Source organism: Triticum urartu, chromosome 2A, assembly GCF_056163025.1.
Source record: "Triticum urartu cultivar PI428250 chromosome 2A, HENAU_Tu73, whole genome shotgun sequence".
Lineage (NCBI taxonomy): Eukaryota > Viridiplantae > Streptophyta > Magnoliopsida > Poales > Poaceae > Triticum > Triticum urartu.
In genome coordinates this window covers 592,552,045-592,579,104 of record NC_141874.1, presented here as the reverse complement: position 1 = coordinate 592,579,104, position 27,060 = coordinate 592,552,045, and the positions used below count along the sequence as shown (strand labels likewise).

At 48.5% G+C, this 27,060-nt stretch overlaps 2 protein-coding genes across 2 annotated transcripts; one reads left to right on the top strand and one right to left on the bottom strand.

Moving 5' to 3' along the window:
• Nucleotides 1-4,376: 4,376 nt before the first annotated feature.
• On the top strand, nucleotides 4,377-7,353 carry LOC125537430 (uncharacterized). The gene is made up of 6 exons (XM_087541881.1): nucleotides 4,377-4,430; nucleotides 4,614-5,905; nucleotides 6,022-6,214; nucleotides 6,324-6,520; nucleotides 6,620-6,778; nucleotides 6,867-7,353. The coding sequence occupies exons 1-6, from the start codon at nucleotides 4,377-4,379 to the stop codon at nucleotides 7,201-7,203; spliced, it is 2,232 nt and encodes a 743-aa protein (XP_087398007.1). The 3' UTR covers nucleotides 7,204-7,353.
• Nucleotides 7,354-7,416: 63 nt separating this feature from the next.
• Nucleotides 7,417-10,498, bottom strand: LOC125538997 (uncharacterized). Its single transcript, XM_087541880.1, has 4 exons — nucleotides 10,459-10,498; nucleotides 8,834-10,324; nucleotides 8,441-8,670; nucleotides 7,417-8,336 (listed from the first exon to the last, which is right to left on the bottom strand). Exons 1-4 carry the CDS (start codon nucleotides 10,496-10,498, stop codon nucleotides 7,686-7,688), a joined length of 2,412 nt encoding a protein of 803 aa, XP_087398006.1. The 3' UTR covers nucleotides 7,417-7,685.
• Nucleotides 10,499-27,060: the final 16,562 nt, after the last annotated feature.

Sequence of the window (27,060 nt, the reverse complement as noted above, 5' to 3'; positions counted from 1 at the left end):
CCGTCCAGGCACAAAGGCACTCTGATTATCTGAGATGATCTGTGGCAGAATGATCTTGAGGCGATTCGCCATAACCTTGGAGATAATCTTATATAGGACATTACACATACATATGGGCCTGAGATCCTTGATCCGAGTCGGGTTTTTCACCTTGGGGATAAGCACAACATGAGTATCATTCCAGCCCACTGGCATCTCACCACCCTCTAGAACATGCCGCACCTCATCAACTATGTTCTTGCCCATAAGCTGCCAATATTTCTTGAACACCACCGCAGCCATGCCATCCGGCCCCGGTGCCTTGAGGTCTCCAATCTGATCCAGAGCGGTTTTGATCTCCATATCCGTGAAGGGAGCGGTGAGGCCATCATTCATAGCACTAGTGACCTTCACCGGAACAGCTCGGAGAAGCTCATCATATTGGCCAACGCCATTGGAGGTGAACAAGCCCTGAAAGTAAGACATGACATAGTTAGTGAGCTCCCTCCCTTCCTCTACAACTACTCCATCCTCCCTCTTAAGCCTCCGAATCCTGTTAGCCTTCCTTCTCGCCGAGGCATAACGGAAAAAAAAACTTTGTGTTCCTATCCCCTTCCTTCAGCCACCAGACATGAGCTCGCTGCCTCCATTTAATGTCAATTACCTCCTCTAAATGATCCACCAAAACTCTTAGCCTCACCTCCTCAGCCACCTTCTCCGGTGTGACACCCTCCCTCCTACAAGCTTCCAGCTCCCGCTTTGCTTCCTTTAACTTCTTCTCCGTATCTCCCACTACATCTCTACTCCATCTAGAGAGATCTCTAGCCACGCCCGTCAGTGCCGCGGCCATGTCCAGAGCCCCTCCCTCGCGCACTCTTCGCCATGCTTCCTCCACAACCAAATCGCACCCCTCTTCCTTCAACCACCGGGCTTCGAACCGAAAGCATCCCGGTCCCTTCCTTCCCCCGTCCCCCATCTCCTCCGTGTCAACCACCACCGGCCTGTGATCGGAATGCCTCGGGACCTCATTTCGAACTCGGAACTCCGGGAACTTTGAGCACCATTCCATGTTTGCAGTAGCCCGATCGAGACGACCACAGACATAGCCATCCGCACGCGTGCAGTTGTTCCACCAAGTGATAACATCTCCCTCATATCCTAGATCACTCAGCTTGCATTCCTCCAACGCCTCTTTAAACTGGTTCATACACCCGTCCGATCGGTCCACACCCCCTCTCTTCTCTTCATTGGACATGATTTCGTTAAAATCCCCCAAGCAAAGCCATGGCCTTCCCTCCTGGTGCTGCTGGTTAAGCAAATGCATCGTCCTCCAGGTTTCCTTCTTCCTTCCCCACTGCGACTCCCCATATACTCCAGTAATCCTCCAACTTGAACCATCCTCCTCCGTTATGTCTGCATCAACATGCCTTCTACCCACTGATCTCAAAGAGAGGTTGATCCCCCTCCTCCAAAATATGGCCACCCCCGGCTCCTCCCTTCCGAATCCTTAGCACACATATTAGCCAGCCCTAGCTTCCACCTATACTGCTCCAACTCCTTCTCCAACAGCTTTGTCTCACACAAAAACAAAACATCGGGATCCTCCACCCTCTTGAGATCCAAGAGGCCACGAACTGCCGGGCCGTTCCCGAGTCCCCGGCAGTTCCAGCTTACAATCCTCATTGTGTCCGGCGGGGCTGCTCCTGCAGCCCGGCCGATATCATGTTTACTGGAGTCGTTCCTGACTCACCCACCCTTCTCTCTTCCCCATCTTTCACTCTTCCCTTCTTTTTCATCTTTTCCTCCTCCTCCCCCTCCCCATTCCTCTTCCGACCCAGCAAGCAGCCCACTCCACCGTCTTCCTTTGCCACCACCGGCCCTTCCCTTCTAATCTTCTTGTATTTCTTCGGGACATGGCCACCACTACTTCCTCTCCCGTCCACCCTCCCACCGCTCTCCTCTACTACTGCCTTCCCGTTCTGCTTCTTCGGTTGGTGTACCACCTCCTTACAAATCGTCCCATCCTCCCCCTCCACTTCCATAGCTCATCCTTCCTCCTCCACCTTCCCCTGATCCGTTCGTGCATCTCCCCCCGCACCTCCTTGCTTTCACCAGCGGTCTGAAAGGTCAGCCTCTTTGGAAGTCCCCCTCCCCCGTTCGCCTTCAAAGTCTTGCTAGGGCTAGTGACCTCTTCTCCTTCCTCCGTCTCACCCTCAACTGTCTTGGGGTCAGATTTTCGCCAGTTGAGACTATCACTCCGAGACCTACCCGCCAGCCTCCCGCCCCCGTACGATCGCCCACTTCCAGAGCCGCTCCCACTCCCACTCTGATTGCTCCTCCACATCCGTCCTTCCTCTGCACCATGTTGTCGCATCATGTCAGCACGCAACCATCTCCCATACTGCGCCTTCTCCCCCTTCTTTAGTTTGATGGAGCATCCTTTGTCCACATGTCCAATGAGTCCACAGATATAACAGAAGTCAGGGAGGAATTCATACTCAAAACGGCAAAACGGCCTCTCCCTATCGCCATCTCCTCCATGCTCACCCCCATTCTCCTCACCACTTTCAGCCTCCTCATCCAGAGTGATTCCCCTCATTATCGGTTTGTTGATTGGCATACGTACTTTGATGCGCAAAAACCTCCCCACCGCCGAGCCATCCACTCCTGAGTCCATCTCTACATACTTGCCCACTAGGTTTCCAATCTCCTCCGCCATCTCCTCCTCCATCTTCCCCAGCGGCAGCCCAAACACTCTGAACCAGATTGGGATCTCATCGAACACGTACTGCTCAATTCTCTTACTTGGCACAAAGTCCACCACCACCACGAGATCATTATCAAACATCCACGGACCATCCTCCAACGCCTTGCGTTTGCCTGATTCTTGTTTGAACGTGAACAGGAATATATTGTCGCCCAGCTCTTTGCAGTCCACGCCCTTTAGGGGGCACCAGCACTTCCCCAACGACAGGCAGATCGCATCACGGTGCGCGGGCCTCTCCGACATCACCTTCCCCACCGCCTGAACCTCAGCCTTGTTCTCCTTGGCCCGCGTCGTCCACCGGATCTTCACTCCTCTCCTCTCCTCCTCCGACAACTTCATCTTCTCCATCAGCCCCACTACTTTCTCCATGGCCGCACGGAAATAGCGCACGAGACGGAAACCCTAGACAGGTGTTTTATGATCGTGTGCCCTAGGGAGCACCCGAAAGGCTTCTGGTGGGGGACAGGGTCTCGCAGGGCGGGCAGGGCGCCTCACCGCGGGACGGCGGAAGGCTCAACCAGCGACCACCGACGATCAGATCTGAACGCACGGGGCGGACGAACAACGGGAATCAGGAGGGAGAAAAACGCCTCCGTAATCGCCGGACATACCAACCGTCACCGTACGTGGGACGGACTCGAGGTCAATCCAATTGACTTAATATATTAGCTTCAAAAGTAACTACAGTTGACTAGTGAAGTTTTTGTTACAATGTTTGTTTATAGTGAAGCTTTTAATAATTGTTTCAGTATAATGCGAGAAAACTATGACTTAATATATTAGCTTAAAAATATATCAATATTAGACTTGTTTCAAAGAGCTCGCCATTAAAAAGTCAACTAAATAAATTAATTCACAGTTTACATAATATATTAAAAGATATGAAGACATATATATCTTTAGTGCAATGTTGTGCCGAAGAGATGAGCATCAGCTAGCCGCAGCATGATGGTGACGTGCTAGGTGTGCGCTGCACATGCACCTATGGCTGATGGATTTTTTTTTCTTTGAACTGTTGTCTTGGAGATTCTTCAGCCACTCTGTAGAACACTTTTATTTCCCTATATGGGAACGTTTTTTGGCAACTTCACAGAACTTTTTAGCACCAGTGTTTTACACATAGACAGTAACCATTCATTTAATACAAGTAAAAAAATAAATCTGCACATTTAAAGAATTATTAGCTCGAGTCAATTCGCTTCACCCATCCTGGTAGCTCCTGCATATGCACGTACTAGTACAGCCCAAGCTCAGGAGAGAGGGTACAGGAACTGTCGCAACAGAATCATGAAAACGATAATAGCTCATTACATCATCTGCCGCACCGCCGTCCGCAGTGCCTCTGAATCAATAGAGTAGTTTTTAGCATCGGCGCCACGGCGAAGGAGGAGCTGAGGGTGGAGGAGAAGGATAAAAGGGAGGAAAGCTGTGGAGGTGTGGGAGGACAGACTGCGGTCTGCCCCCCTGAACTTTACTGTCCTTCTCAACAGAACTTTTATGGCGAATCTACCAAAAAAAACTTGGCTGGTACTACGATATACTAACTAACAACCATGTTAAACTTTTGCGCGTCATTAATTATTCAGCAGCCTCTAACCTCATTCGTAACATGTATTGTGATTAAACGACCATGGGTATTGCACGTCGCTGCGCATGGGAAGAATCTGAAGAAAGTGGGCTAGCAGTACTAGTTGGCAGGAGAATCTATAGGCAGCTGGCCCACAAAGAATGCAATACAGCTCCATATACGTACATCAGAAAAATCACATGCCCAACAATACGCTGCATGGCTGAGACAGCAGTGGGGTAGGTTGATTTGACTGCACCGGAGATGGACGACAAAGATTCGAGTTGTGGGCGCAACTAGTTAGGAAAGTCCACACTCGGAAAGCACGGCGGCGGGACGTTCGTGAGCACCAAGGCCGTGCTGGCCTGCTTCTCCGTCGTCCTGGTGATCGCCTTCTTCTACATCTCCATCACCGGTCGCCCCGCCGCCGAGGACTCCTTCCCCACCCCGACGTTGTCGACGAAACCACTTCCTCCCCACCCTCCCGTTCGTCCTAATGTAAGTAGCATTGGCACTGCTCCGCGGAGCAGCGCGCGCAATGCCACCGTGGTGGTGCCGCGTCGGGTGCGCAGCAACAACTCCGATGACGACTGGGCGCCGGCGGAGGGATCGGGACAGACGGCACTGGTGCCGGAGAAAATGGACAATGTGCAGGATCCCGTCAGTGACGCCGGAAACGCCACGATCAGCGGATCGGACGGGGAGCCCGTCGTCGGCAACGGCACTAAAGCGCAAGATGTAACCGCAATGCCGACGCCGCCGTGGTGGAGAGCGGATGCAGCGAATTCCACCGGAAAACCCATCATCGGCTCTTCGGACGAGCCCGCGGACTCCGACAGCGCCACCGGCAACTCTACGGACAAGGTTGTGCGTTCGAGTACAGAAGATCAAAACATGAACGCCAGCGTCGACAATGTACTGCCGAACTCGACGCGGCGAGCAGCGCTTCCATCTACACCGCCGGGCCAGCGAAAGGAGGACAGACGCAGGCGCAAGAGAGCGTCCATGGCGAGGCACAAGCAGCGCTCGATCAGGCGACGGAAGGAGTTCGTCCACCCGGTGCAGGAAGGAGCTGCCGCTGACCACAGCGATGGCGCCGGCACCGGCACGGCAGGCGCCAACACCAGCTCCGGCAACCACAGCGGCGTCATCGGCATCGTCGGGGCCGGCAACGACCAGGTGGTGTGGACGTCCTCCGCCGACCACAGCGACGGCGCCGGCACTGGCACCGTCACGGCAGGCGCGAACACCAGCGTTGCCGTCGGGCCCGGCAACCACCGGGTGGAGTGGACGCCTTCCGCCGACCACAGCGCCGGCGCCGGCACTGGCACCGTCACGGCAGCCGCGAACACCAGCGTGGCCGTCGGGCCCGGCAACCACCGGGTGGTGTGGACGTCGGGCGTGCAGGACCTGGTGACCTTCGCCAAGTGCCATCTGTTCAGCGGGAGGTGGGCGAGGGAGGAGAACCACGCGTTCTACCCGCCGCGGTCGTGCCCCCACATCGACGGCGACTTCAACTGCCACAAGAACGGCCGGCAGGACACCGGCTTCCTCAACTGGAGGTGGCAGCCGAGCGGCTGCAACATTCCCAGGTGCATGCATTCTCTGACTAGATTCTGATCATATCAAATGTTCCGAACGATTTCATTAGAGTACACTCATCTGTGATCGAAGCTAAAAAGTTATATTCTCTCGTTGCGTCGGTCAGGATGAACGGGACTGATTTCCTGGAGAGGCTGCGAGGCCAGAGGATCATACTCGTCGGCGACTCGCTGAACCGCAACATGTGGGAGTCTCTGGTCTGCACTCTCCGCCATGGTGTCAGGAACAAGAAGAACGTGTACGAGAAATCCGGGAAGAACCAGTTCAAAACCAGAGGATACTACTCATTCAAGTTCAGGGTATCAGCTGCCTCACTGAATGTCAACTGTTTTTTTCTCACATTCGAAAAGAGAGAAAGAGAAACTTGTTAGAATGTTGTCAGTTCAACTCAATGGTACCTTCTTGCAGGACTACAATTGCTCTGTGGATTTCATAAGATCGACACTTCTGGTCAAAGAGATGGTCCGCGAGAGCCCAAACGGTACCGTCCTCGACGAAAAACTGAGGTTGGATGAGCTAGACGCAACGACTCCGGCGTACCAGACTGCCGACATCGTCGTCGTCAACACCGGGCACTGGTGGACTCACCCAAAGACGTCAAAAGGGTCTGTGTATAGGGCAACACTTCCCCCCAGAACTCTTCAGGTTAAGCTGATCTGCTAGCCAATCTGTTTACATCCTGATTGGTGAAATGTTTGTGACAGGCTGAACTATTACCAAGAAGGCTACCGTGTGCACCACTGCCTTGAGGTGATGGAGGCATACAGGAAAGCACTGACCACATGGGCTAAATGGGTCGACAAGAACATAGACCCAACAAGAACTCAGATCGTGTTCAGAGGACTCTCCCTAACACACTTCAAGTAATTATTAAGAGACCGCCACCACAACCATATATTAGGCCATCGGTACAATTAATCTTACTCTCATGATCGATCCGTTTCACTGCAGGGGAGGGCAGTGGAACTCGGGAGGGCGATGCCACAGGGAGACCGAGCCGGTATTCAACCAGACGTACCTCACCGAGTACCCCGAGAGGATGAGAGTACTGGAGAAGGTCATGAGCCGGATGAAGACCCCGGTGATATACCTCAACATCAGCCGGCTCACCGACTACCGGAAGGACGGCCACCCCTCGGTGTACCGGGTGCGCTACGAGACGGAGGAGGAGCGGATGGCGGCGGCGGTGACCAAGCAGGACTGCAGCTACTGGTGCCTGCCGGGCACGTGGAACGAGCTGCTGTATGCCTCGCTGCTCCAGGTAGGCAAAGGCTCCTGGAGACTATGATAGGATGTTTACATGAATTTTGTTTGTCCTTTTTATAGCTTCCGAGGGGTACAGGTAGTTCACGAAGTTCAGTTATGTGATTAGAGGTGGATAAACTTGCAGGAAATCATGCATTCAGTTAGTTAGACCCGGTTAGCGGATAATAATCATTACAAGACGGCGGCATTTTAGATACTACTCCCTCTGTAAACTAATACAAGACTTTAGATCACTACTTTAGTGACCTAAAAGGTCTCATATTACTTTACAGAGGCAGTACTTCACATATAGCATAATAAGTTGTAGTAGACATAAATAGTCGGATAACATTAATCGATTCGCAAATAGTTGGACAGATTAACTAATTAAAGAGAAATAATTCTGCAGTTTTGCAAACCACATGCAAGACAGAAACAGATCAAATTGGGCAACAGGTACATGACAGATTTACTAATCAAAGACAAATAATTCTGCAGTCCACAACATCCACGGCACAAGAGCCGTCAAACATGTCCTTCTAAGAGGATATCCCTCTTGTGCTTAGCAAGTTGGGACCAAGCGACAGTTATCTCCACCTTAGAGTCATCAATCTCACATATCGCTCGACTTATGTTGCAGTATTTGGTCCTGAACCTGACACTACCTTGTCTAGCAATAGCATCACCAGACTGTGAGTAGGCTTGTATGACAAACTGCAGGCTTTCTTCAAGTTCTACAGAAACAACATGCCTTGACAGATCAAGGTAACCATCCGAGCCCATTGGCATTTCTCCACCACCATCAGAACGATGAGAATCAACCAACACAACTTGCCTGGATAGGGAGTCCGTAACTTCCTGTGGTGGCGAGGAGCACATAATCCGTCCGCCATATTCAAAAGGCCAAGGCGCCCCTTCAACAACACGCACACTCAAGATAGTAGCCTGGACTGTTTCTGTAAGTCGCTCATAGCTAAACTCTACTGTGCAAAAGCTGTTGCTGGAGAACGTAGTATGTAAACCTTCATGGTAACCACCGGCGTAAGTAAAGCAATGACTCATCAATGCTCTGTCGCGAGACCTTGATGAGCCCTTTACTTTCAGTTGGACTTCGAAATCAACATGGTACACAGCCACAATTGCACGGGACAGGCCAGTCAAGCGCAAAAGAGGGTCCTGCAGGCATCATAATCATCATTATAGTTGAATCAAATGAACGAATGCACATGCAGGAAGAAAATGGGGAAACTACGAGAAATACTATGTAATATGGTACATGCCTCTAGAGTGAGTTTTTGGCAGTTTTCCCTTCGCCAAGAGAAGAGAATGTTGCGGTTGTAGTCCACGGCATCTCGGGCAGCGACAATCCCATAAACATGGAGTGGCAACTTCAACTTTCCATCTGTTCCAACAATCTTCACGGAGTAGATTTGCAAGGTGCTCACAGTGCGAGCAGCATACGGGATCAGTCCCGGCGTGCAATATGTAAAGTGCATAGGACTCAATACGGCTGCAGCAGCAAGTTAATCCAAATGTTAAGACATGTTGTAACATCAATTATTTACTTACTCATACAAGGAAAGAAGATAGGAAGGGACGAATCTGACTCTGTTGCCATTGTTTTGGAAGACTAATAAGATGAGAAGGAATCGACGGATTTTATGTTTACTTACTCCTGTCTTCGAAGTTACCGCAGTCGTCTCCCCATGCAGATTCCCAGCCTTTACGCCCTAAAGCAAACAACTTGTCCGCCATCTCCATCTCCTCCGTGTCTGATTTTGTGAATTCCGTCTCCTCCGCCTCCTCAGTCTCCTCTGCCTCGTCCTGAAGTGAGAAGGGGATCGGGTCCATTGTGTAACATCTCGGTGTGTCAATTTGATCCTGCTCCCACCTCAGCGCGTCCTTTTGATCCTGCTCCCGGTCCTTGAGTAAGCCAGCTTCCATCTCTAATAGCTCCTTACGGAATTTGTTATACATCCTTACACCCTCCGGAGTCATCTCCTCATCTTCCTCCTCCGCATCCTCACATTCGAGCATCTCGTAATATTTGCACAAGTTGGGCATACCATTCTCATCGCAATCCAGCACCATCCTAAAGCTTGATTTTTTGCCTTGGTCCATCATCCTCGAGGCATGCGTCTCCATGCTTGATTTGCTTTCGTTACTTGATTGGCCTTCACTACTTGATTTTCCTTGGTCCATCATCCTCAACGCACGCGTCTCCGTGCTTGATTTGCCTTCGTTACTTGATTTGCCTTCATTGCTTGATTTTCCTTGGTCCATCATCCTCAACGCATGCGTCTCCGTGCTTGATTGGCCTTTGCCCACCGTGAGATCAATCATCTCCACGTACTCCATAGTACTCTGGTTCTCATAACAGTGCACAGTCATCTGGTTGGAAAGACCACTTATCAGATCTGCTGCAACAAAATGTTCATCTTTGTCATCTGTCATCTGGCTATCAGCAGCCATCTGGTGTGTCTCCATGTTTGATTTACAAAGGTCCATTGTCAAATCTGTTGCAGATTCATCCACCTCTTCCTTGCTCCTCTGGTTAAGACAGTGGGTGCTGGATTTGCCTTTGTCCACCTGATCAGTCATCTCCACATGCTCCTTGGTCCTCTGGTCCTCAGCATATTGGTCAGCCGTCTGTTTATCAGCATTGCAGGTATAATCGTATATACTCCTGGAGATGTTCAGAAATCTATACGCCATGTGAAACAGATTGGAGACATCGTAATAGGAGGTTTTGCCCAGAATAGATGCCATCTCGTCGCACAAGGCCTCCGCCTGCTCCAATATACAACTGACTTGGCCGTTTACGCGCCCCCCCTCGTCCTCGCCACCGTAGGGTAAATGCACATGCTCGAAGTTGGATTCGAATCTGGAGGCTGGTTTGATTCTCTCCGAGTCGATCTCCTTGTGTTGGCAGCGCTCGGGCATCTGCTCGGAGATGCAACTGACTTGGGAGCTCACACTCTGCGTATCGGAGTTGGGCAGATCCATGCTCTCCTGATCGGCCATGATCTCCTTCTTCTGCCCGACCCTCGGCACTGCAGAGAACTTTTTACGCCTCCGCGGCACTGTGCGTTTGACCTCCGGAACCTCCTTGCCAACTTCTGGCACGCGATCTCGCTCCTCAGGGACGTGATTTTCCTCACCATCTCAGGATCGAGCGAAAGAACGTCAGACTGCTTCTCCCTGAGCAAGTTCACCAGGGACGCAATCTCCATCCTCAGGATCTCTGCTTCGGAGAAAACGCCAGGTTGCGGATCCAACTCTTCCATCGCCAACTCACGAGGCGTCAGCACCTCGCCTCCCCCGCCTCCAGCCGCCATCGATCTCTTCTTTTTGGGGATTGAGATTGCTAACCAGGCCTGCCGCTAGTCTGCTCGCCGCCGCCGCCGCCGCCGCACTTTAAGTTAGGGTTTCTACTAAACGAACACGGGGGACGGGGCGGCGGACGTTTACGATTAATTTTTTTTGGAAAGGAACACAAATACATTCCATTACAAAAGATTGCTGGCGGCGGCCGCGACCAAGCAGGACTGTGCCTGCCCCGGACACATGGAATGAGCTACTGTATGCCTCACTGCTTCAGGCAGGCAAAGGCTGGAGATCATCTATATCTATATCTATATCTATATATTTATATCTATACCTACTATTAAAGGGAGGTGATATTCTTGATTTTTAAAGAGAGGTGATATTCTTGGTTTCTTCTCGCTTAGTTAGTTGGTCCTACGTTACTTTTTTTCTTTGGTTTTCATCCGTGATGCGTCATCCGTATGTGGTCTTCTGCCTGGTTCCTACGAGGTGGGATTATTCGATACTGTATCGGCCGCTGTACCTTGCCTACTCCAAGATTTAAGAAAAAGTCCAGCCCAACCAAAAGCCCATTATAAAAAAGGGTTCGTGTTGCTGATCAGTACATAGCTAGCCTCAAGATTGATCAAGCCAGCGTCATGGTGTTACAAAACATGCGTGTGCTAGCCAAGAAATCCATCCAGCAGCTAGCTAGCTTGGCACTTAGGATCCCAGTCAATACGTATGTCGTATGCGTGTATCCTCAAGATCGATCAAGCGGGCATCGTGGTGTTACACGAGCGTGCATGTCCTAACTAGCCCAGGAATCCATCCAGCTAGCTCTAGCTAGCTTGGCACGTAGGATCTTCAGTCAATACGTATGTGTGTATTGTTAGCCGAAAGTACGGGCCGACGAATCGCGTCGTATATGTACATCAGAAAGTACTCGCTCAGTCCGCTCCGTTCGAGGTACCACGGCATGCCCATGGTGCCGGCCTCTAACACTGACGAAAACATGGTGTCACAGCGAGATGCGAACCCAAAGGTCACAGCGGCGGTGCCCAACAGCGATAGCAACGTCCGGCATCCACATCCATCGCTCGTACCCGCAACTCCTCGACTTAGTCCTGCACTACTCAGGCGCCATGTCCTCCTCGACTGCTCAGAACCCTGCTTTGATCGATCCTAGGATGCCCAGCCTAGATGTGTGCCTCTGTACTATGACGAATCTGCCACACTAATTTTTGCTATATGAATCGGGATTGGGGAGGCTCCGGCGCTGCACACGAATAGGATCATGGAGGCGACAGCGCTGGTCCACGAGTAGAGGATCGTCGAAGGAGGATGTGCGGTAATGCATCACTTATACGTAGCAATCTATTGTACTAGCCTGGTTAGGGTTAAAACCCCACCTTGCTCTTTCACATATAATCTGACCAGTTTATATACGTACGACATAGCGAATCAACAAGCAGCCTGAAATCCAGAAGGGAACAAAGAAATTACTCAGAAGGAAGAAAATAAATAAATTAACTCGGTAGAGGAAGAAGCCTCGGAAATCAGTAAAGACAACAGCAGCAGCACAACCGATTGCATCACTGGGCTACTGCTTCCCTTCACATGTTGCCGGCCGGCGTGGCGAGGCAGAGAAAGAGGGATTGAATGAAAGGGGTGGAGTCGAAGCAGGACAGAGGGGGCGGAATGCTGCTGGAGATGGAGGTCGACGACGCTATGCGTGGTTGCTCAGCCGATGGTTGCCATGGGCGCCAGTCTCCAGAGGAGAGCTGCAGAGGAAAATAAGGGTGCAAGGGAAGAGAGGCCATGTAAGGAGAAGAAGAGGGAAACGACCTAGGAGGAGGGGAAGGAAGGGAGCTTGACGGGGAAGAGCGGCGGCTCGCTGTAGCGGGCGACGTGCCTTCGCGGCGGCGACGTGGGGATCGAACGAAGGGACTGACCGGGGGATCGAGCAGACGCTCTCCCCTAGCGCCTAGGGTGGTTAGCGGGGGTGGTTGCAGCTGGGCCGGTTCAGCCAGTTTAGCCGATTAGGGCCGGCTGGCACTATTTGGGCTATTGGGTGCTGCTGCGCCCACTGGGGCCGGCCCACCGCGCAGTGCTAAACAGATTCCCATTTTTCAGAAAAGAAAAATAGAGGAACAGATTCCCCTCAAATAATTTCTGATTGAGGCAAAAATTTGCATGTGGCTACTCTCACATATATCAAAGCTCCACAACTTGAATTGGAGAATAGGCCAGGATTAAAAAATATCTAGAAACAAAAAGGATTTAAATTGCAAGTGTGTTTATGTGTAATTTCCATATAATTGAGTAATTTATTTTAGCTCCCTAATAATATTGGGAGGCTAAGAGAACCATCATGTGAATTCCTTCAATTTAAATAGATCAAAGATCCATGCAATTTTTAGTTCAAGTTGAGGGTTTGAACAACCTCATTACAAGCTAAAGCATCATGACATGTTGCAGTGGAAAATAAAATAGAACAAGTATTATAATAATAATTATGGAAAGATCAACAAGCTTAAATATGTGAAGATGTTGCACGAGCTTGGAGTGCGATACGAGATGTGTGTGTATTTTTTAGAGAATACCTTCTACTTGAAATGCTTGTGTTTGGACCAAGTCCAAATAATGCAAAAAATGCATTTGAATATTCAAAAATATCAATTCAATATCCACACATGCATGCACAACAATAATAGACATTAAAACATGATATCTATTTCTTTTATACCTCGACATGCGCTTCCCTGCCCCACCGTGTTGTGCTGATGGGTGTTTTAGTGGACAAATCAATTTTCTTTCCGTTGCAACGCACGGGCATGTGTGCTAGTAATAGGATTAGGATGGTTACATGATGAGAAAAATTCACTGTACGTCATCAAACTTGAGTCGGGTGACAGTTTGGTACCACTACTTCAAAATACCTTAACTACGGTTCACATACTTGCGCGAGGGGTTCACTTTGGTCCATTTGTATGATTTCGTGTATGTATTTGCTGACTTGGCCGAGTCAGCGGCCGCCAGCTCGCTTTGACCGACACGTAGTCGATCCGGGGGGTTGCAAAAATGCCATGACCATTAAACCATCCCACCTGGTCGGACCGCACCAGCTCGTTGTCTCCCTCTCCTCCCGCACTCGCTCGCTGTCTCCCTCTCCTCCCACACCCTCTCTGCTCGTCGTCCCTGCCGAGGTCCTCCGAGCTCGTCGGCGTCGACGACAGCTCGATGAGCACGTCGTCGAACGCTGAGCTGCCGCCGTCCGTGCCGTTCGGGAGGGCCCTGCGAGACGTCCCTCTTGCTCCTACGCGTCATCGTGATGATGCCTCGCCACCCCTGTACGGTACATCACCGTCGCCAGCAGCTCTGGTGCTCGATCTGTATAATTTAGCTCCTGTAAAGAGTTCCCGGTGGGATCAATTGCGCGTACGAGCTAGGGTTTGGGCTTTTGTTGTACTTTCTGACGGATTGGGTGTGGGTGGTAGGGTTTTAGCAGTTCTTGATGAACTTAGTGGCAGGCCAAAAAATAGGGTTGCGTCCTGTGTTAGGATGGGGGGTTCATAGTTGTTGTAGTGTTTGCAGAGACCTGGAGTGGTTAGGGTTCTTTCTTCCCCAATTTTTCATGGGTCCATGGGCCTAGGGTTTAAGCAGTAAAGGTTGATTTTAGTGTCAGAGTTGACTTGGTGTGTAGAATTGTTTTAATTTGTAATTACATTAGCTCTGGTTTACCAAAAATGGTTGCTTTATGACCTGTAAGATCATACATTTGTTAATTGGAGGCCAGGAATCTCTGCTTTTCTTTCTGAAAAAGTCTGAATTCTGTATTGTTTGAACCTCTCTGCATTTGCCTTTGTCTGAAATGTCTGAACTTTTTTCACTTTGATTGTTTTGCAGGACCCTTAAGCAACCACTTCTCTGTTGAGGTCATACATGGTGGCTATTTTCTTTGTGCTAGCAAGCATATGGATTATCACAAAGGTCACTCCATTTGGTATGATTACTGTGACATAGATAATTGGACACCTAATGTTGTTGCCAGTCTAGTGGAGGAAATTGGATATGAGTTTGAGGGCAAGATCAATGCTTATTGGTGTGTTCCTGGATTGACAGTGTATAGGAATGGATTAAGAGAGATTAAGATAGGGGACAACACTATAACAGAAAACATGAAGGATTGTGCTCTGAATGGCAACCACTTCCAACAGATTTTCCTTGATCATGATGAGAGCATGAGATCATTTATTTCTCATGTTCCTGTTCACTCTGATGATGAGGATCCTCCAATTTCCAGGTTCAGTGGCATTAGGCCAAAGAAGGAGAAGGCACACCAGCAGCAAAAGGAGCAGGCACAATAGTAGCAAGAGGAGCAGGCTGAGCTCACTCTAGTGGAACAGGAGCAGGCTGAGCTCCCTCAAGTGGAACAGGAGCTGCCTCAGCATGATCAAGAGCATGAGCAAGATGAAGCAGAGTCAGAAAATGGAGCAGAGTCAGAAGAAGATGATTTCATACCAAGTCCACCCCAGCCAGGAACTACTTACCTTTCATCTCAGTTTGGGTTTAGGGACAGAAAATCCTGTAGGTTTTTGAACATGGATGCAGCAGATGCAGTTGGTGATTTAGTAATACATGGTTCAGATGAAGAATACAATCCTCAGCTTGTCGATTCAGACATTGATCTTGAAGATGATGATGAATTATTTGACAGAAATGTTGATTGTGAGAAAGGTAAAGGTGAAGCAGTGCAAGAAGAACATGATGATCCTACTGAAGATGTGGATATGTGTCTGCCTTCTTCTGATGAAGATAAGGTGAAGCTGAATTTCAAAAGTTTTAGAGAGGAAGACCTGACTAAACCACAGTTTCAAGTTGGCCAGACCTTTGGATCTATTGAGTTCCTGAGGAAAGCTATCAAAGAGTACAGCTGTCAGGAGAGAGTTGACATCAAATGCCCCAGAAATGATAGGAAAAGACTCAATGCCATTTGTGAAGATGGGTGCCCTTGGACCTTGTCTGCATCATTTGATGGGAGAATCAACTACTTCATGATCAAGAAATACAACCCAAAGCATACATGCATAAAGAAATGGTGTGTTAAGTCATTCGCTGCTCCTTTTATGGCTAGAAAATATGTTGATTCTTTCAGAGCAGATGAAAACATGAATATGAAATTTTTTGCAAGGGTGGTTCAGAAAGATTGGAACATGACAGCAACAAGGAGCAAGCTCAGAAGGGCTAAGAGGCTAGTGAAGAAAGTCATTGAAGGAGATGAGTTGGAGCAGTACAACAACATGTGAGATTATGCACAAGAATTCAGAAGATCAAACCCAGTCAGTTCTTTCTATGTGGGTGTCAGTGATGACATATTTGGAAGTTGTTATTTCTCTCTGGATGCCTGCAAAAGGGGTTTCATGCAAGCCTGTAGGCCTGTCATTTGTTTGGATGAATGCCGCCTGAAGACAAAGTATGGAGGTGTTATGTTGTGTGCTGTTGGCATGGATCCTAATGACTGCATTTACCCTCTAGCTTTTGCAGTTGTTGAGGTAGAGAACACTGACACATGGAAATGGTTTCTGTCAAATCTGAAGAGTGACCTGGGAATTCTAAACACAGAGCCATGGACTATAATGTCAGACAAGCAAAAGGGGCTGATCAAGGGAGTGAGGCAGCACTTTCCTGATGCAGAGCACAGACACTGTGTTAGGCATATATGGCAGGATTTTCAGCAAACACACAAAGGAGATGTTCTTAAGAACCAGTTGTGGACTAGTCATCATCGGTGAACATCTCCATGTTGATCGTATCTACTATGACTCATGTTCGACCTTTCGGTCTCTCGTGTTCCGAGGCCATGTCTGTACATGCTAGGCTCGTCAAGTCAACCTAAGTGTTTTGCATGTGTAAATCTGGCTTACACCCGTTGTATGCGAACGTTAGAATCTATCACACCCGATCATCACGTGGTGCTTCGAAACACCGAACCTTCGCAACGGTGCACAGTTAGGGGAAACACTTTCTTAAAATTTTAGTGAGGGATCATCTTATTTATGCTACCACCATTCTAAGCAAATAAGATGTAAACATCACAAACATCACATGCAAATCATAAAGTGACATGATATGGCCAATATCATCTTGCGCCTTTGATCTCCATCTTTGAGGCGCGGCATGATCACCTTCGTCACCGGCATGACACCATGATCTCCATCATTGTGTCTTCATGAAGTTGTCTCGCCAACTATTACTTCTACTACTATGGCTAACGGTTAGCAATAAAGTAAAGTAATTACATGGCGTTTTCATTGACACACAGGTCATACTATAAATTAAGACAACTCCTATGGCTCCTGTCGGTTGTCATACTCATCGACATGCAAGTCATGATTCCTTACAAGCACATGATCAATCTCAAACATCACATATATAATTCATCACATCCTTTTGGCCATATCACATCACATAGCATATCCTGCAAAAACAAGTTAGATGTCCTCTAATTGTTGTTGCATGTTTTACGTGGCTGCTATGGGTTTCTAGCAAGAATGTTTCTTACCTACGCAAAAGCCACAACAGTGATATGCCAATTGCTATTTACCCTTCATAAGGACCATTTTCATCGAATCCGATCCGACTAAAGTGGGAGAGACAGACATCCGCTAGCCACCTTATGCAACAAGTGCATGTCAGTCGGTGGAACCTGTCTCACGTAAGCGTACGTGTAAGGTCGGTCCGGGACGCTGCATCCCACAATGCCACCGAATCAAGATAGGACTAGTAACAGTAAGCAAATTGAACAAACCATCGCCCACAACTACTTGTGTTCTACTCGTGCATATAATCTACGCATAGACCTAGCTCATGATGCCACTTGGGGAACATAGCTGTTGGGTAACGTAGTAATTTCAAAAAAATTCCTACGCACACGCAAGATCATGGTGATGCATAGCAACGAGAGGGGAGAGTGTGATCTACGTACCCTTGTAGACCGACAGCGGAAGCGTTATGACAACGCGGTTGATGTAGTCGTACGTCTTCACGGTCCGATCGATCAAGCACCAAAACTACGACACCTCCGAGTTCTAGCACACGTACAGCTCGATGACGATCTCCGGACTCCGATCCAGCAAAGTGTCGGGGAAGAGTTCCGTCAGCACGACGGCGTGGTGACGATCTTGATGTTCAACTGTCGCAGGGCTTCGCCTAAGCACCACTACAATATTATCGAGGACTATGGTGGAAGGGGGCACCGCACACGGCTAAGAAAACGATCACGAGGATCAACTTGTGTGTCTAGGGGTGCCCCCTGCCCCCGTATATAAAGGAGCAAGGGGGGAGGCCGGCCGGCCCTAGGGCGCGCCAAGGAGGAGTCCTCCTCCTCCTAGTAGGAGTAGGACTCCCCTCTTTCCTACTCCTACTAGGAGGGGGAAAGGAAGGGGAGAGGGAGAAGGAAAGGGGGGCGCCGCCCCCCTCTCCTAGTCCAATTCGGACCAGAGGGGGAGGGGGTGCGCGGCCCACCCTGGCCGCCCCTCTCTCTCTCTCTCTCTCCACTAGGGCCCATAAGGCCCATTACTTCTCCCGGGGGGGTTCCGGTAACCCTCCGGCACTCCGGTTTTCTCCGAAATTAGCCGAAACACTTCCGGTGTCTGAATATAGCCGTCCAATATATCAATCTTTATGTCTCGACCATCTCGAGACTCCTCGTCATGTCCGTGATCACATCCGGGACTCCGAACTAACTTCGGTACATCAAAACTCATAAACTCATAATATAACTGTCATCGAAACCTTAAGCGTGCGGACCCTACGGTTCGAGGACAATGTAGACATGACCGAGACACGTCTCCGGTCAATAACCAATAGCAGAACCTGGATGCTCATATTGGTTCCCACATATTCTATGAAGATCTTTATCGGTCAGACCGCATAACAACATACGTTGTTCCCTTTGTCATCGGTATGTTACTTGCCCGAGATTCAATCGTCGGTATCTCAATACCTAGTTCAATCTCGTTACCGGCAAGTCTCTTTACTCGTTCCGTAATACATCATATCGCAACTAACTCATTAGTTGCAATGCTTGCAAGGCTTATGTGATGTGCATTACCGAGAGGGCCTAGGGATACCTCTCCGACAATCGGAGTGACAAATCCTAATCTCAAAATACGCCAACCCAACATGTACCTTTGGAGACACCTGTAGAGCTCCTTTATAATCACCCAGTTACGTTGTGATGTTTGGTAGCACACAAAGTGTTCCTCCGGTAAACGGGAGTTGCATAATCTCATAGTCATAGGAACATGTATAAGTCATGAAGAAAGCAATAGCAACATACTAAACGATCGAGTGCTAAGCTAACGGAATGGGTCAAGTCAATCACATCATTCTCCTAATGATGTGATCCCGTTAATCAAATAACAACTCTTTGTCTATGGTTAGGAAACATAACCATCTTTGATTAACGAGCTAGTCAAGTAGAGGCATACTAGTGGCACTCTGTTTGTCTATGTATTCACACATGTATTATGTTTCCGGTTAATACAATTCTAGCATGAATAATAAACATTTATCATGAAATAAGGAAATAAATAATAAATTTATTATTGCCTCTAGGGCATATTTCCTTTAGTAGCAATAATTCAAAAAAAAATTCCTACGTGTCACCAAGATCAATCTAGGAGATGCTAGCAACGCGCACGAGAGAGGGAGTGCATCTTCATAGCCATGAAGATCGCTAAGCGGGAGCGTTGCAAGAACGCGGTTGATGGAGTCGTACTCGCGGCGATTCAAATCGCGGAAGATCCGATCTAGCGCCGAACGGACGGCGCCTCCGCATTCAACACACGTACAGCCCGAGGACGTCTCCTCCTTCTTGATCCATCAAGGGGGGAGGAGAAGTTGAGGGAGAGCTCCGGCAACACGACGACATGGTGGTGGAGCTTGCGGTTTTTCTGCAGGGCTTCGCCAAGCTCTACGGAGGAGGAGGTGTTGGAGGAGGGAGGGGCTGCGCCAGGGAAAGGGTGTGGCAGCCCTCCCACCCCCCCAATATTTATAGGGGAAGGGGAGAGGGGGCCGGCCCCCTTGGATCCCATCTACAAGGGGGGCGGCGGCCAAGGGGGGGACTTGCCCCCAAGTTTGGTGGGAGGTGCCCCCACCCCCTAGGTTTTCCAACCCTAGGCGCCTTGGGCCCTTGGGGGCGCACCATCCCACTAGGGGGCTGGTTCTCACCCTTGTTCAGCCCATTAAGTCCCCCGGGGCAGGTGGCCCCACCCGGTGGACCCTCGGACACCTTTCGGTGGTCCCGGTACAATACCGAAAACCCCTGAAACTATTCCGGTGACTGAAACTGGACTTCCCATATATAAATCTTTACCTCCGAACCATTTTGGAACTCCTCGTGATGTCTAGGATCTCATCCGGGACTCCGAACAACCTTCGGCAACCACATACTATTTCCCATAACAACTCTAGCATCACCGAACCTTAAGTGTGTAGACCCTACGGGTTCGGGAACCATGCAGACATGACTGAGACATCTCTCCGGCCAATAACCAACAGCGGGATCTGGATACCCATGTTGGCTCCCACATGTTCCATGATGATCTCATCGGATTAACCACGATGTCGGGGATTCAATCAATCCGTATACAATTCCCTTTGTCCACCGGTATGTTACTTGCCCGAGATTCGATCGTCGGTATCCCCATACCTCGTTCAATCTCGTTACCGGCAAGTCTCTTTACTCGTTCTGTAACGCATGATCCCGTGACTAACTCCTTAGTCACATTGAGCTCATTATGATGATGCATTACCGAGTGGGCCCAGAGATACCTCTCCGTCATACGGAGTGACAAATCCCAGTCTCGATTCGTGCCAACCCAACAGACACTTTCGGAGATACGTGTAGTGCACCTTTATAGCCACCCAGTTACTTTGTGATGTTTGGTACACCCAAAGCATTCCTACGGTATCCGGGAGTTGCGCAATCTCATGGTCTAAGGAAATGATACTTGACATTAGAAAAGCTCTTAGCAAACGAACTACATGATCTTGTGCTATGCTTAGGATTGGGTCTTGTCCATCACATCATTCTCCTAATGATGTGATCCCGTTATCAACAACATACAATGTCCATGGTCAGGAAACCACAACCATCTATTGATCAACGAGCTAGTCAACTAGAGGCTTACCAGGGACATATTACGGTCTATGTATTCGCACATGTATTATGGTTTCCGGTTAATACAATTATAGCATGAACAACAGACAATTATCATGAACAAGGAAATATAATAATAATCATTTTATTATTGCCTCTAGGGCATATTTCCAACAGATTCTGGGCTGGAAAAGGAGCAAAATATTATAGACCTATTCCGCACAACTCCAAAAGTCTTGAAACTCCATGAAAGTCAGTTTTGGAATATATTAAAAATATTGGGCGAAGAAAGCACCAAAGGGGGCCACCCACTATCCACGAGGGTGGGGGCGCGCCCTACCCCCCTGGGCGCGCCCCCCTGCCTTGTGGGCCACCTGGAAGCCCCCGATGCCCATCTTATGGTATAAGGTGTCTTTTGCCCTAGAAAAAATCATAAGGAAACTTTCGGGACGAAGCACCGCCGTCTCGAGCCGGAACCTTGGCGGAACCAATCTAGGGCTCAGGTGGAGCTGTTCTGCTGGGGAAACATCCCTCCGGGAGGGGATAATCGTTGCCATCGTCATCACCATCGATCCTCTCATCGAGAGGGGGTCAATCTCCATCAACATCTTCACCAGCACCATCTCCTCTCAAACCCTAGTTCATCTCTTGTATCTGATCTTTGTCTCAAAACCTCAGATTGGTACCTGTGGGTTGCTAGTAGTGTTGATTACTCCTTGTAGTTGATGCTAGTTGGTTTATTCGGTGGAAGATCATATGTTCAGATCCTTTATGCATATTAATACACCTCTGATTATGAACATGAATATGATTTGTGAGTAGTAAAGTTTGTTCCTGAGGACATGGGAGAAGTCTTGTTATAGGTAGTCATGTGAATTTGGTATTCGTTTGATATTTTGATGAGATGTATGTTGTCTTTCCTCTAGTGGTGTTATGTGAACATCGGCTACATGACACTTCACCATTATTTGGGCCTAGGGGAAGGCATTGGGAAGTAATAAGTAGATGATGGGTTGCTAGAGTGACAGAAGCTTCAACCTTAGTTTATGAATTGCTTCCTAAGGGGCTGATTTGGATCCATATGTTTCATGCTATGGTTAGGTTACCTTAATTCTTCTTTCGTAGTTGCAGATGCTTGCGAGAGGGGTTAATCATAAGTGGGATGCTTGTCCAAGGAAGGGCAGTACCCAAGCACCGGTCCTCCCACATATCAAATTATCAAAGTACCGAACGTGAATCATATGAGCATGATGAAAACTAGCTTGACGACAATTCCCATGTGTCCTCGAGAGCGTTTTCCTTTATATAAGAGTTTGTCCAGGCTTGTCCTTTGCTACAAAAAGTATTGGGCCACCTTGTTGCACCTTGTTCACTTTTGTTACTTGTTACCCGTTACGAATTACCTTATCACAAAACTATCTCTTACCGATAATTTCAGTGCTTGCAGAGAATATCTTACTGAAAACCGCTTATCATTTCCTTCTGCTCCTCGTTGGGTTCGACACTCTTACTTATCGAAAGTACTACGATAGATCCCCTATACTTGTGGGTCATCAGTCTTCCCCGCGCCTGTCAACACGGCGTACTGGGACCGCTTCCAGCCCGACCTGCTGGTGCGCGATGACGTCTCCGACGCCGACTCGTCCTTGTCGGAGTATGACTCCGATGACACCTCTGGCTATGACGCCGAATCATCCTGGTTGACTGGCTGGGAGGAGCCGGAGGTGATTGTCCTCTCTGACAATGAGCCGGAGGTCAAGGTGGCGGCGCCCGTCGTCCCCGAGCCGGAGGTCCAGATGGTGGCGCTCGTCGCCAGGGAGGGTGACAAGCACCGCCCCCATTGACATCGAGCTGCTTCCAGATGTTCCTGACATCGTCAATCAGGAGGTGGAGGTGGTCTTGGGCCTGGAAGCACATGTTGACGTCGCAGCACAGCCAGACAGGAAGAAGAAGAGGAAGGTGACAGTTGCCATGGACGTTCGCCGCTCGGAGCGCTTCCAGAAGATGAAGAGCTGAAGATGAAGTTGCCAACATGAAGAAGATGCAGTTGCAGTTAGTTAGGTATGCCGAAATATACAAATGTTCAGCATATAAGTTATAAAATAGTGTAGTTTGTTAGGTGTGCTTGTATATTAAGCACATAAGTTGATGCTATTGTTGATGATGTTGTCTAGTTGATGATGTCTTGTTGCTATATAAGGCAATAATCCAACAGTGTCTTGTTGCTATATAAGGCAACAATCCAAAAGAAGAATCTTTGTCATAACTGAATTTTGTCTTAACTGAACTTTGTCAGATAACTAAATTCAGTCAACTGATAAAATCCCGTTAACTGTAAAAATTCAGTTATCTTAACTGAACTTTGTCAGATAACTACAGTTAATTTTTTTCTTGAATCAAAATTTGGTACATATGTTCAGTTTGCAGCAAATTCAACAATACAATTTATTTAACCGATAGATAACTTCAATTTGAGTTAGCAAAAATGGCAAGAGCAGCAGCAACTATAGTTATATGATTTCATTAGATATATTTACTTAACTAAATTTGGTAACTAGCCCTTCTTAACAACAAAAATGTCCTGATAGCAAAAATGCCCTAGGTTAACTATGTTGGGGATCGATGCAGAAATTAAAATTTTCTACGCATCACCAAGATCAATCTATGGAGAGACTAGCAACGAGAGAGAGGGGAGTGCATCTTCATACCCTTGAAGATTGCAAAACGGAAGCGTTGCAAGAACGCGGATGAAGGAGTCGTACTTGAAGCGATTCAGATCGCGGTTGATTCCGATCTAAGCGCCGAACAACGGCACCTCCGCGTTCAACACACGTGCAGCCCGGTGACGTCTCCCGCGCCTTGATCCAGCAAGGAGGAGGGAGAGGTTGAGGAAGACAACTCCAGCAGCAGCACGACGGCGTGGTGGTGGTGGACCAGCGGCTCCGGCAGGGCTTCGCCAAGCTCAAACGGAGGAGGAGGGGTGTTGGAGAGGGGAAGAGCTGCGCCTTGGATGTGGTGCGGCTGCCCTCCCTCCTCCCCTCTATTCATAGGGTGAAGGGGGAAGGGGGTCGGCCCCTCTAGATGAAATCTAGAGGGGGGGCGGCGGCCAAGGGGAGGGGGCTTGCCCCCCAAGCCAGGGGGCGCCCCCTTTAGGGTCCCCCAACCCTAGGCGTGTGGGCCCTAGGAGGGTAGCACCCAGCCCACTTATGGGCTGGTTCCCTTCCACATACAGCCCATAGGGCCCTCCGGGGCAGGTGGACCCTCCCGGTGGACCCCGGAACCCCTTCGATGGTCCCGGTACAATACCAGCAATCCCCCGAATACTTCCAGTGACCGTATGATGACTTCCCATATATAAATCTTCACCTCCGGACCATTCCAGAACTCCTCGTGACGTCCAGGATCTCATCCGGGACTCCGAAAAACATTCGGTAACCACATACAAACCTTCCCTATAACCCTAGCGTCATTGAACCTTAAGTGTGTAGACCCTACGGGTTCGGGAATCATGCAGACATGACCGAGACAGCTCTCCGGCCAATAACAAATAGCGGGATCTAGATACCCATGTTGGCTCCCACATGTTCCACGATGATCTCATCGGATGAACCATGATGTCGAGGATTCAAGCAATCCCGTATACAATTCCCATTGTCAATCGATACGTTACTTGCCCGAGATTCGATCGTCGGTATGCCAATACCTCGTTCAATCTCATTACCGGCAAGTCACTTTATTTGTTCCGTAATGCATGATCCCGTGACCAACTACTTAGTCACATTGAGCTCATTATGATGATGCATTACCGAGTGGGCCCAGAGATACCTCTCCGTCATACGGAGTGACAAATCCCAGTCTCGATTCGTGCCAACCCAACAGACACTTTCGGAGATACCTGAAGTGCACCTTTATAGCCACCCAGTTACGTTGTGACGTTTGGTACACCCCAAAGCATTCCTATGGTATCCGGGAGTTACACAATCTCATGGTCTAAGGAAATGGTACTTGACATTAGAAAAGCTTTAGCAAACGAACTACACGATCTTGTGCTATGCTTAGGATTGGGTCTTGTCCATCACATCATTCTCCTAATGATGTGATCCCGTTAACAATGACATCCAATGCCCATAGTCAGGAAACGATGACCATCTATTAATCAACAAGCTAGTCAACTAGAGGCTCACTAGGGACATGTTGTGGTCTATGTATTCACACATGTATTACGGTTTCCGGTCAATACAATTATAGCATGAACAATAGACAGTTATCATGAACAAGGAAATATAATAACAACCATTTTATTATTGCCTCTAGGGCATATTTCCAACAGTCTCCCACTTGCACTGGAGTCAGTAATCTAGTTACATTGTGATGAATCGAACACCCATAGAGTTCTGGTGTTGATCATGTTTTGCTCGCGGAAGAGGTTTAGTCAACGGATCTGCGACATTCAGATCCGTATGCACTTTACAAATATCTATGTCTCCATCTTGAACATTTTCACGAATGGAGTTGAAGCGACGCTTGATGTGCCTGGTCTTCTTGTGAAACCTAGGCTCCTTTGCAAGGGCAATAGCTCCAGTGTTGTCACAGAAGAGAGTCATCGGGCCTGATGCATTGGGAATAACTCCTAGGTCGGTAATGAACTCCTTCATCCAGATTGCTTCATGTGCTGCCTCCCAGGCTGTCATGTACTCCGCTTCACATGTAGATCCCGCCACTACGCTTTGCTTGCAACTGCACCAGCTTACTGCTCCACCATTCAAAATATACACGTATCCGGTTTGTGACTTGGAGTCATCCAGATCTGTGTTGAATCTAGCATCAACGTAACCCTTTATGACGAGCTCTTCGTCACCTCCATAAATGAGAAACATATCCTTAGTCCTTTTCAGGTACTTCAGGATATTCTTGACCGCTGTCCAGTGTTCCATGCCGGGATTACTTTGGTACCTCCCTACCAAACTTACGACAAGGTTTACATCAGGTCTGGTACACAACATGGCATACATATTAGACCCTATGGTTGAGGCATAGGGGATGACACTCATCTTTTCTCTATCTTCCGTCGTTGTTGGGCTTTGAGCTGAGCTCAATTTCACACCTTGCAATACAGGCAAGAACCCCTTCTTGGGCTGATCCATATTGAACTTCTTCAATATCTTATCAAGGTATGTGCTTTGTGAAAGACCTATGAGGCGTCTCGATCTATCTCTATAGATCTTGATGCCTAATATGTAAGCAGCTTATCCAAGGTCCTTCATTGAAAAACACTTAGGCCTTTATGCTTTCCAAAAGTTCTATATCATTTCCCATCAATAGTATGTCATCCACATATAATATGAGAAATTCTACAGAGCTCCCACTCACTTTCTTGTAAACGCAGGCTTCTCCATAAGTCTGCATAAACCCAAACGCTTTGATCATTTCATCAAAGCGAATGTTCCAACTCCGAGATGCTTGCACCAGCCCATAGATGGAGCGCTGGAGCTTGCATACCTTGTTAGCATTATTAGGATTGACAAAACCTTCTGACTGCATCATATATAATTCTTCCTTAAGGAAGCCGTTAAGGAATGCCGTTTTGACGTCCATTTGCCATATCTCATAATCATAGAATGCGGCAATTGCTAACATGATTCGGACGGACTTCAGCTTCTCTACGGGTGATAAGGTCTCATCGTAGTCAACCCCTTGAAATTGTCGATAACCCTTAGCGACAAGCCGAGCTTTATAGATGGTAACATTACCATCCGTGTCCGTCTTCTTCTTAAAGATCCATTTATTTTCTATCGCTTGCCGATCATCGGGCAAGTCTGTTAAAGTCCATACTTTGTTTTCATACATGGATCCTATCTCGGATTGCATGGCTTCAAGCCATTAGTTGGAATCTGGGCCCGCCATCGCTTCTTCATAGTTCGAAGGTTCACCGTTGTCTAACAACATGATTTCCAGGACAGGGTTGCCATACCATTCTGGTGTGGAATGTGCCCTTGTAGACCTACGAAGTTCAGTAGCAACTTGATCCGAAGTACCTTGATCATCATCATTAACTTCCTCTCTATTCGGTGCAGGCATCACAGAAATATCTTCCTGAGTTGCGCTACTTTCTGGTTCAAGAGGAAGTACTTCATCAAGTTCTACTTTCCTCCCACTTACTTCTTTCAAGAGAAACTCTTTCTCCAGAAAGGACCCATTCTTGGCAACAAAGATCTTGCCTTCGGATCTGAGGTAGAAGGTATACCCAATGGTTTCCTTAGGGTATCCTATGAAGACACATTTTTCCGACTTGGGTTCGAGCTTTTCAGGTTGAAGCATCGCATCCCCAAACTTTTAGAAACGACAACTTAGGTTTCTTCCCAAACCATAATTCATACGGTGTCGTCTCAACGGACACTACAAGAATCCTGTTAATACATGACGGAA

Excerpts from the sequence above, each read along its gene's own strand:
- LOC125537430 (XM_087541881.1), top strand. The coding sequence starts at position 4,377 with ATGGGTATTGCACGTCGCTGCGCATGGGAAGAATCTGAAGAAAGTGGG. Across the intron at positions 6,215-6,323 it reads ACTACTCATTCAAGTTCAGG|GACTACAATTGCTCTGTGGA; the intron begins GTATCAGCTGCC and ends ACCTTCTTGCAG. Across the intron at positions 6,779-6,866 it reads CTCTCCCTAACACACTTCAA|GGGAGGGCAGTGGAACTCGG; the intron begins GTAATTATTAAG and ends GTTTCACTGCAG.
- LOC125538997 (XM_087541880.1), bottom strand. The coding sequence starts at position 10,498 with ATGGCGGCTGGAGGCGGGGGAGGCGAGGTGCTGACGCCTC. Across the intron at positions 10,325-10,458 it reads AGGCGAGGTGCTGACGCCTC|ATGGTGAGGAAAATCACGTC; the intron begins GTGAGTTGGCGA and ends CTCGATCCTGAG. Across the intron at positions 8,671-8,833 it reads CGGTAACTTCGAAGACAGGA|CCGTATTGAGTCCTATGCAC; the intron begins GTAAGTAAACAT and ends TTGCTGCTGCAG.